The 10,750-nt window shown below is 46.7% G+C and overlaps 2 protein-coding genes across 2 annotated transcripts in view; one reads left to right on the top strand and one right to left on the bottom strand.

Annotated features, from left to right (window-relative positions):
- The window catches only part of LOC122544777 (protein C1orf43 homolog), a 14,019-nt gene extending 11,185 nt beyond the window's left edge, over positions 1 to 2,834 (bottom strand). Inside the window, exon 1 of the mRNA XM_043684103.1 lies at positions 2,702 to 2,834. Coding sequence (XP_043540038.1) covers positions 2,702 to 2,764 — 63 coding nt within the window. The 5' untranslated portion in view covers positions 2,765 to 2,834. The remainder of the gene's footprint in view (positions 1 to 2,701) is intronic.
- Positions 2,835 to 6,877: 4,043 nt separating this feature from the next.
- Positions 6,878 to 10,750, top strand: part of LOC122544749 (HORMA domain-containing protein 1-like) — a 35,263-nt gene continuing 31,390 nt past the window's right edge. The window contains exons 1-2 of the mRNA XM_043684072.1: positions 6,878 to 6,882; positions 7,068 to 7,071. The gene's annotated coding sequence lies outside the window, so the exon portion shown is untranslated. The remainder of the gene's footprint in view (positions 6,883 to 7,067; positions 7,072 to 10,750) is intronic.

The raw sequence follows: 10,750 nt of genomic DNA, 5'->3' as shown, positions 1-10,750 counted from the left end.
GACTATTTTCTAAACGGTGAGAAAATTCATAAAGCCAAAGTACAAAGGGATCTGGGAATGCTAGTCCAGTATTCTCTGAGGGTTGACTTGCAGGTTGAGTCCATGATTAAGAAAGCGAATGTAATGTTGTCATTTATCTCAAGAGGGTTGGAATATAAAAGCAGCGATGTGCATCTGAGACTTTATAAAGGTCTAGTTAGGCCCCATTTAGAATACTGTGTCCAATTCTGGGCCCCACACCTCAGGAAGGACATACTGGCACTGGAGCGTGTCCAGCAGAGATTCACACGGATGATCCCTGGAATGATAGGACTAACATATGATAAGGGCTGAGGATCCTGGGATTGTATTCATTAGAGTTTAAAAGGTCGAGGGGAGATCTAATAGAAACTTAGAAGAGAATGACTGGCTTAGAAAGGATGGATTCTGGGCAGTTGTTTCCGTTAGGTGGGGAGACTAGGACCCATGGGCACAGCCTTAGAATTAGAGGGGAGTCAATTTAAAATGGAAATGAGGAGACATTTCTTCAGCCAGAGAGCGGTGGGCCTGTGGAATTCATTGTCACGGAGCGCAGTGGAGGCCGGGACGTTAAACGTCTTCAAGGCAGAGTGATTAATTCCTTGTGAGATTAAGAATTTAAGGATATGGGGAGAGTGTGGGTAAGTGGCATTGAAATGCCCATGTCAGGATTAAATGGCGGAGCGGACGCAATGGGCCGAATGGCCTTACTTCCACTCCTATGTCTCACGGACTCGATGACATCCCCTGACTCCCCAGAATTTAACATCTCTCATGGCATCTGGATACTTTTCCCCCCCGCTTATTCATTCATGGGATGAGGGCACCACTGGCTAGGCCCAGAGTTTATTGTCCTGTCCCTAATTGCCCCAGAGGGCAGTTACGAGTCAACCACATGGCTGTGGGTCTGGAGTCACATGTAGGCCACACCAGGTAAGGATGGTAGTTTCCTTCCCTGAAGGGCATTAGTGAACCAGACGGATTTTTCCGACATGAATTCATGGTCATTATTAGACTCTTTATTCCAGGTGTTTTTAAAAAAAATATTGAATTCAAATTCTGCCATGGCAGGTTTTGAACTTGGGTCCCCAGAACATTACCTGGATCTCTGGATTAATAGTCCAGCAATAACAGCACCACGCTATCACCTCACCTTAATCAATCAATGTCTAGTAAACACATTACTAATGCTAGTTAGGAATCCTATATCCCTTTTTGTTGTGAAGCTAAAAAAGCCAGAGATACGGCACTCCATGGAATTAAAATGGATTTATCTTCAGTAATCCTACAAGCGCTAACCAATTAACCATTGCATCAGTAACTAGTGATTACTAGTTAGGAATTCAAATTTGTTTTGGATTTGGAGCTAAAACACCAGGACACACCACATTCCATTTAATTAAACATGAAGTAGGATTTATCTTCAGTAACCCTTCAAGTGCTAATCAATTAACCATTGCATCGGTAACTAGTGATTACTAGTAGGGAATTCAAATTTCCTTTGGCACTGAAGCTGAAAAATAAGACAGTACACTCCATTTAGTTAAAAAAGTAAAATGGGTTTATCTTCAGTAAACCTACAAGTGCTAGCCAGTTAATCATAGCATTGATAGCTAGTAACTACCATTTAGTTAGGAATTAGCTTTTGGGGCAGCATGGTGGCTCAGTGGTTAGCACTGCTGCCTCACAGCACTAGGGACCTGGGTTCAATACCCGCCTGTCTGTGTGGAGTTTACACATTCTCCCCCTGTCTGCGTGGGTTTCCTCCGAGTGCTCCAGTTTCCTCCCACAGTCCAAAGATGTGCAGGTCAGGTGAATTGGCCGTGCTCAATTGCCCACAGTGTTAGGTGCATTAGTCAGGGGGTAAATATAAGGTAGGGGAAGGAGTTTGGGTGGGTTTCTCTTCAGAGGGACGGTGTGGACTCATTGGGCCGAATGGCCTGTTTCCACACTGTAGAGAATCTAAATCAATTTCAACTCTGGCCTTTAAATTGAAAGATGGGACACACCACACTCCATTTAGGCAAGAGAGAGAGAGATTTTTGTTTAAAATGGATATTTCCTCAGCAAATCTGCAAAGTGATAACCAGTTAACCGTTGCATTAATAACTAGTAACTACCGGTTGGTTAGGAATTCAATTTCAACTCTGGCCTTTAAATTGAAAGATGGGACACACCACACTCCATTTAAGTGTAAAAAAAAGAGGGATTTATCCCTTTATTGGTTTGGTTTAAAATGGATTTACTCTCATCAAACCAAAAAGTACTAAACCAGTTAACCACAACACAACGGATTTACTCTCAGCAAACCAAAAAGTACTAAACCAGTTAACCAGAGCATTAATAACTAGTAACTACCAGTTAGTTAGTAATTAAATTTCAATCCTGGCCTTGAAGTTAAAAGATAGGACACACCCCACTCCATTTAGTTAAGGAGGTGTTGATCCTTTTATGGTTTTGGTTAAAACCTACAAGTGCTAACCAGTTAAACCATGGCATTAATAATTAGCAATTACCAGTCAGTCATTCAGCTAGTTAGGAAGTCAACTTCCCTTTTTTATTTAAAAAAAAATTGTTTTGTTTTCAATCTGAAAGCCCATTGAATTTTGATTAAAGGTTACCTTCAGTGACTGGTTAATGGTGACTGAGAGTTAACTAGCAGGACAGCGTGTAGTGTACTTACCAAGCTGCCATAGGCCATGACCAGCACCACATTGACACCGGACAAGCTGGTCCCACTGGCCATGTCACCCGCCCACGGCCTTTAACCCCCTCGACAGACAACAGGGAGGCGCCCGGGGGCTGTTTGGGAGGGAGGGGGGCCCTATTAAACCCCGATCAATCCACAGCTTAACCGGGTGCTCACCCTCTGCAGGCGCTGGTTGCTAAGGGAGGGGCGGGGGGGAAGGGGATTGGGGACGGACCCGCCTCACGCTCGGCTATTTCCGGCGGCGGCGATGGACTCGGCTATTTCCGGCAGCGAGGAGGATGGGCTCGGCTATTTCCGGCGGCGGGGATAGGTGATGGACTCGGCTATTTCCGGCGGCGAGGAGGATGGGCTCGGCTATTTCCGGCGGCGGCGGCGAGGATGGGCTCGGCTATTTCCGGCGGCGGCGGGGATAGGTGATGGACTCGGCTATTTCCGGCGGCAAGGAGGATGGGCTCGGCTATTTCCGGCGGCGGCGGCGAGGATGGGCTCGGCTATTTCCGGCGGCGGCGGCGGGGATGGTGATGGACTCGGCTATTTCCGGCAGCGAGGAGGATGGACTCGGCTATTTCCGCCGGCGAGGACGTTGGGCTCGGCTATTTCCGTTCACTTCCGCCCCCACCCCGCCTCTCAAATCGGCGGCCTTGCCTATGACAGTCCGCTTCCGCCCGGGCGAGAGGTATTGACGACTTCCGCCCCGCTTGGTCTCGTCCACTCACGACGTGCAGGGGTCGCTGTTGGATCTTTGGGGGTGGGAACAAAGTTTTTTTATTTAAAAAAAAAATCACACAACACCAGGTTATAGTCCAACAGGGTTTAATTGGAAGCACACTAGCTTTCGGAGCGCTGCTTCTTCACCAGGTGCTTGTGGAGGATAAGACCGTAAGACATCGACTGTATAATCTGTTCACGACTTCCGCCCCCCTATACACGCACCTGACTTGTGTATTTCCGGCCGGATACAGCCACTTCCGCCCCGCAGGCGGGTCCAGACTTGTTCCGGTAGGCATCGGAGATTTCCGGCGAGTGGGTTTCCGACTCGTTTTCTCTCCCCCTCCCCCAAGCCTCCTCCTTTATTTCATAAAAATCGACACCTGTCCACCCAGAAGAGGCGGGGGTTGGTGCTGACGGCGGGTAAAAAAGGTAAATAAATACCTGTCCGTGTTGTGCGGGGAGGGGCAAACAAAATGGCCGACCGGAAACAGTGGAGATCACGTGGGTCGCTGACGTGTGACGTAGCCGATAGGCCCCGCTGTAAAAATTAAAAAAATGGGGGAAGCTTCTTCCCTTTCGGGTCACATCGGGTCGAATAAAGCGAACGACGCCTCGCGTGTTATTAAAAAAAAACGTAAACGGGGTGGGGAAAACGTCAGGGCGGTCAAGATGGCGACCGGAAGTGGCCGTTGGCATGGGGAGGACAGGTCACGTGACAGACTCCAACCTCCAACATAAACAATATGTCATGGGCTATCTCTTAAATCTTCACGTTTATCAACACCCATGTATTTATATGTGTGTATTTGTGTATATATATCTGTGTGTAAATGCAAACAAATTATTGTGACTTAAGTGTGAATTAAAGAAAGGGAGACTTTTGGAGACCTACCAATCCAAGGCAACAGCGGTTGCTAAGGGATTGGAGGAAGTAAACAAATCCCTTGCTCAGACATTCCCAATCTTTCCAAAATCACACAACGCCAGACTATAGTCCCAACGGGTTTATTTGAAACCGTAAGCTTTCAGAGCCCCCGCTCCTTCCTCGGGCACCTCTGCATCATTATCCAGCTGATGAAGGAGCAAGCGCTCCCAAAGCCTGCACTTTCTTAATAAACCTGTTGGACGATAACCTGGCGTTGTGAGATTTTTGGCTTTCGAGAGTGTGGTGCTGGAGAAGCACAGCAGGTCGGGCAGCATCTGAGGAGCAGGACGCTGCCTGACCTGCTGTGCTTTTTCCAGCACCTCACTCTCGACTCTCTGATCTCCGGCATCTGCAGTCCTCACTTTCTCCTAGGTTTTTTTTTAACGTGGTCTACCCCAGTCCAACACTGGCACCTCCACATCATCATGTACAAGCAGAGTCCAATCTCATTGGATCCATCTCAAAATCTACAACGTGTGAATAAATGTACTTACGTCAAGATGGACTTGCCATTCTCCCAGAAGTTCATAGGGGCTGCTCTGTCATTGGAGAGAGAGGTGATGTGGAGGTGCCGGTGTTAGACTGGGGTGGACAGAGTGAACGCAACACCAAGTTGTGGTTTAACACGTTTGTTTGAAATCACAAGCTTACGGAGCGCTGCTCCTTCACTATGCGAAAAGGACTTCATTTGATGAAGGAGCAGTGCTCTGAAAGCTTGTGATTTTAAATAAATCTCACAACACAGGTTTATTGTCCAGCAGGTTTCACAAGCATTCAGTTTCAAATAAACCTTTGGACAATAACCTGATGTCATGTGATTTTTGACTTTGTCCACCCCAGTCCACACCTGTTGGACTATAATCTGGTGTTGTGTGACTTCTTACATTAAAGAGAGACGACTGGGCAGGGGTGTATTTTAACCTTTTTTCTAATTCATTTACAGAACGAGGGCATTGCAGGCCAGGTGATTACCCATTTATTATCAATCTCTAATTGCCCATTTATTATCAATCTCTAATTGCCCAGAGAGCAGTTAAGAGTCAACCACATTGCTGTGGATCTGGAGACATGTGTAGGCCAGACCGGGTAAGGGTGGTAGTTCCCTTCACTCAAGGACATTAATGAACCAGATGGGTTTTTCTGACAATTGACCACGGATTTATAGTCACCATTAGACTCTTAATTCCAGATTTCAATTGAATTCAAATTCCACCATCTGCCTCGGCGGGATTTGAACCTGAATCCCCAGAACCTGCTGGTTATTTAATGTTGACACAAATCCAGCCAACCGAGATAACTGACATCCATCGTAAAGTCATCATAATCCCGAAAGAGAAAAGGGGCTGCTTTCTCAGAGAGGGAGAAAGACGTGAATGGTGGTGGCTTATCCTGAAGGTCAACGCACCTCAGAAGAGGAAAATCCTCAGTGGTGACTTCAGCCAGTATGGCTGAAGCAAAAACTGTGCTGTTGGCATCATTCATGGGGCTGGGGTTTTTAACCTGAGGGTTATCGCGAAGCTAACCGAGTTAACTGACGACCATCATAATGTCACCATAGTCCTACCAAACCTCCGAGCTGATGCTGATATATTTTCCTGATGAAGAGGACATGCTCAAAACATCAACTTTCCTGCTCCTCGGATGCTGCCTGACCAGCTGTGCTCTTCCAGCACCACACTCATGGTAACCTCAACTGGTTCAGAAGTTGAACCCATGCCTGTTGGTGTCCCACTACATCGCAAACTAACTGTCTAACCAACTGAACTAACCAACTGCCACAATCAATCATACTGAATGCTGGAAAAGATCCAAAGGGTCAATGGCCTACTCTTTATAAGCTACCAGCTTGTGTCTTGTGACCTCTGATATAACACAACTGATAAAAGGAAATATAGCACAATTTAACATTTTTATACTCGGTAATCAAATCCAATTCAAAATTTTCAAATTCATGTTTATAGTATATTCTATGTTGCGTATAGATTCATACAGCGCAGGAACAGACCCTTCGTTCCAACCAGTCCGTGCCAAACATAATCCCAAACTAAACCAGACCCATCTGCCTGCTCCTGGACCATAACCTTCCAACCATTTGCTATTTGTCGACTTATCCAAACGTCTTTTAAATTTTGTAATCATGCCCACATCCACCACTTCCTCAGGAAGTTCATTCCACATACAATCACCCTTCTGTGTAAAAAAAAATCTTCCCCTCATGCCTTTTTTTAAATCTCTCTCCTCTCATTCTTAAAAATGTGACCCCTAGTCTTGAAATCCCCCATCATAGGGAAAAGACAACTCCCATTCACTCTATCTATGCCCCACAATATTTTATAGATTTCCAAAAGATCACTCTCTACCTCCTATGCTCCAGTGAAAAAAGTCCCAGCCTTTCTCTATACCTCAAACCTTCCACACCCCAGTATCATCTTGGTAAATCTCTTCTGAACCCTCTCCAGCTTAATAATATCCTTCCTATAACTGGGTGACCAGAATGGCACATAGTACTCCAGAAGAGGTCTCTTCAATGTTCTGTGAAGCCTCAACATAACATCCCAACTCCTGTATTCACAAGGACTGAGCAATGAAAGCAAATGTGCCAAACACCTTTATAACCACCCCGTTTATATGTGACGCAAACTTCAAAATGGTACACAAATATATTACTATACATATATAAAACCATCCATGTATAATGTACAGATACGTAACACATATAAAATAACATAGACCAGCACAGTCCAGGCCAGGCCCTTCATGTGCCAACCTTTTGTGCTACTCTAAGATCAAGCTAACCTACATACCCTTCATTGTACTATCATCCATGTGCCTATCCAAGAGTCGCATGAATGCCCCAAATGTATCTGACTCTACTACCACTGCTGGCAGTGCATTCCATGCACCCACCACTCTTTGTGTAAAGAACCTACCTCTGACATCTCCCCTAAACCTTCCTCCAATCACCTTAAAATTATGCCTCTTGTGATCGCCAATTCTGCCATGGGAAAAAAATGCCTGGCTATCCACTCTTATCTATGTATCTCATTATCCTGTCCACCTTTGTCAAGTCACCTTTCATCTTTCTTCACTCCAATGAGAAAAGCCCTAGCTCCCTCACCCTTCCTTCATAAGACATGCCATCCAATCCAGGCAGCATCCTGGTAAATCTCCTCTGCACCCTCTCGAAAGCTTCCACATCCTTCCTATAATGAGGCGTCCAGAACCGAACACAATATTCCGCGTGTGGCATAACCTCGCGGTTCTTAAACCCAATACCCAGCCAATGAAAGCCAAGACACCATACGCTTTCTTAATAACTCTATCAATTTAGATGGCAGCTTTGATGGATCCTTTCAAATAACATGTCTTATATTCTAATCTTGTAAACATGTATGATCTATAGAAAATATGTGTAAAATATACAATGCTGTTTGTTCACCTAAACAAATACAAATGAATTTGCAGATTTAAAACCTATGTATTTGACACGTGACACCTCGTTAGGTGCAATTTTTGAGAAGACTTGTAGCTCAGGTTGTAAGTTTGCTCGTTGAGATGGTAGGTTTGTTCGCCGATGTTTCGTCACCATGCTAGGTAACATCATCAGTGACGACATTAGAGTGGTGCTGGAAAAGCACAGCAGGTCAGGCAGCATCCGAGGAGCAGGAAAATCGACATTTCAGGCAAAAGCCCTTCATCAGGAATGATGAACATCATCAGTGAGCCTCCAGTGAAGTGCTGGTGTTCTGTCCCACTTTCTATTTATGTGTCTTGGACGGTTAACTACATAAAGACACATAAATAGAAAGCAGGACAGAACATGAGTGCTTCACTGGAGGCTCACTGATGATGTTGCCTAGCATGGTGATGAAACGTCTGAAAACAAATCTACCAGCTCAGCGAGCAAACTTACAACCTGATCTTGTTATCTGTTTAATATAGTCAACCTGATCTTGTTATCTTGGGTGGCATGGTGGTTCAGTGGTTAGCACTGCTGCCTCACAGTGCCAGAGGCGCAGGTTCAAGTTCCATCTCGGGCAACTGCCTGTGTGGCATTTACACATTCTCTCTGTGTCTGTGTGGGTTTCCTCTGGGTGCTCCGGTTTCCTCCCACAATCCAAAGATATGCAGGTTAGGTAAATTGGCTATGCCAAATTGCCCGTAGTGTTAGGTGCGTTAGTCAGGGGTAAATATAGGGTAGGGGAATGGGTCTGGGTGGGTTACTCTTTGGAGAGTCAGTGTGAACTTGTTGGGCTGTAGGGCCTGTTTCCATACTGTAGGGAATCTAATAGTGTCAGGTATCATATCTGTATAAATATGTTTATACATCGTTAATATGAATTATATAAACAAATATGATGTGGTTGGTAATAAAATGTGGTGGAATGTACATGAATTAACATATCACATACATATATTGTACATATGACAGAAATATAATGTGCAGAGGAACCTCAATTATCTGAACGTCGATTATCTGAACAAGATCTCAAATTCCCATGCTTGACTAAACTGTGTTATCCGAATATTCTAATTTCTGAACAAAATACTCCCTGTCTGTATCTTTCGGATAATCATGGCTCCTCTGTAATACAAACACGCAAAAGTATAAAGTAGATCAAATATAGCTGCATGTAAGTATAAGGAAGGAAGACCTAAACAAATTTGGGAAGTGTTTTATTTTTGGGGAAACAGAGCTGAAATTCCTTTCAAAATGTTGCCTTTGCACTTCAGACTTCTGAATTTTCTCCCCACTTAGAAAAAAGACCACTTCTTTGCCCACTCTCTCAACTTGTCCTAATCCTTCTGCAGGGAGAAAGTGAGGACTGCAGATGCTGGAGATCAGAGCTGAAAATGTGTTGCTGGAAAAGCGCAGCAGGTCAGGCAGCATCCAAGGAACAGGAGAATCGACGTTTCGTTCCTGAAGAAGGCCTTATGCCCGAAACGTCGATTCTCCTGTTCCTTGGATGCTGCCTGACCTAATCCTTCTGCAGCCTTCCCACATCCTCAACGCGATCTGTCCTTCTGCAAACTTAGCCAGAACGCCTTCAGTTTCTTCATCCAGATCATGAATGTTTAAAGTGAAAAGTTGCGGACCCAACACTGAGCCTCACGGAACACCAGGTGCCATCCCGAGAAGGACTGTTTTATCCCCACTTTCTGCCAGACAGCCAAGTTTCTATCCATGCTAGCACTTTGCCTCTGACACCATGAGCCCTTATCTTACTCAGTAGCCTTCTGTATGGCACTTGGTTCCCCACCACCCCACTCCTCTGTCTCTTTAGGAGATATGTTGGGGGAGGGGTTGAATTGCCCCCCCCCCACTCCTCTGTCTCTTTAGGAGATATGTTGGGGGAGGGGTTGAATTGCCCCCCCCCCTCTCTCGGAGCTATGTTTGGGGAGGTTATGAATTGCTCCCCGTCTCTCTAGGTGCTCTGGGGTGAATTGTCCCCCTCTCTCTAGAAGCTGTGGGGGGGGTGTGTGTGTGATTTGCCCTTCCCCTATCGAAGCTGTGTGGGAGGAGTGGGTGAATTGCTCCCTTCTCTCTCTAGGAGCTGTGTGTGTGTGGGGGGGAAATGGGGTGAATTGCCTCTGTGTTATTTTGGGAAGGGGGGTTGAATTGACCCCCCCAGATGCTGTGTGGGGGGAGGGGGTGTATTGCCTCTCCCTGTGCTATGTGGGAGGGGGTGTTGTGCATTGTCCCCCACTCTCTCTTGGTGCAGTGTGGGGGAGAGGGGGGTGAATTGCCCCCCATACTGGGGGGGAAGGGAATAAAGCTGCCTTCACTTCACAGGGAAATGAGTTCAGGCGGAAGTGAAGCCTATGCGCATGTGCGTGTCATTGATCCCGCCCACAACGCAAAGCACTCATGTCACGTGGAGCTCCACAGCCCCTTCCTCCCGCGTCACGTGGGTGCTGCGACCAGTCGTAAACCGTATCACGTGCACCGCCAATAGCCAACCGGTTTGCGCCTCCAGCCCAAACTCACCCAGACCACGTGTCCCTCCAAAGACAACTCACACACGGATCACGTGTTGGGCCTAGGGAGCAACCCCCCCAGATCACGTGTCTCTCCGCCCCTGACCCCGGCAGACGACACTCTCTCTCTCTCACAATCAGCGTCGCACCCGAGATCACGTGCCCTTCCTTCGCCACCTCCAGGACAACGAGAGAAAACCACGCCCCCCCTCCCCAATCCGCTCCCAGCGACGAAGAAAGGCGGGGCATGGGCCACGTGCTCCGCCCCCGCTCGGGACACCCATCCATCCCGCTTCCGGGCCGGGTCACGTGCTCCCCTTCCAGAAAAAGGGGGTGGGGGAAACCGAGTCTTCTGCTGCTGCTGCTGCTCCTCCTCCACTGGGTCACGTGGCGCCTCCGGCAAAACC

This window comes from Chiloscyllium plagiosum, chromosome 51 (assembly GCF_004010195.1).
Source record: "Chiloscyllium plagiosum isolate BGI_BamShark_2017 chromosome 51, ASM401019v2, whole genome shotgun sequence".
Taxonomy (NCBI): Eukaryota; Metazoa; Chordata; class Chondrichthyes; order Orectolobiformes; family Hemiscylliidae; genus Chiloscyllium; species Chiloscyllium plagiosum.
The sequence above is the reverse complement of the archived record's forward strand: the minus strand, read 5'-3'. Positions and strand labels throughout refer to the sequence as shown.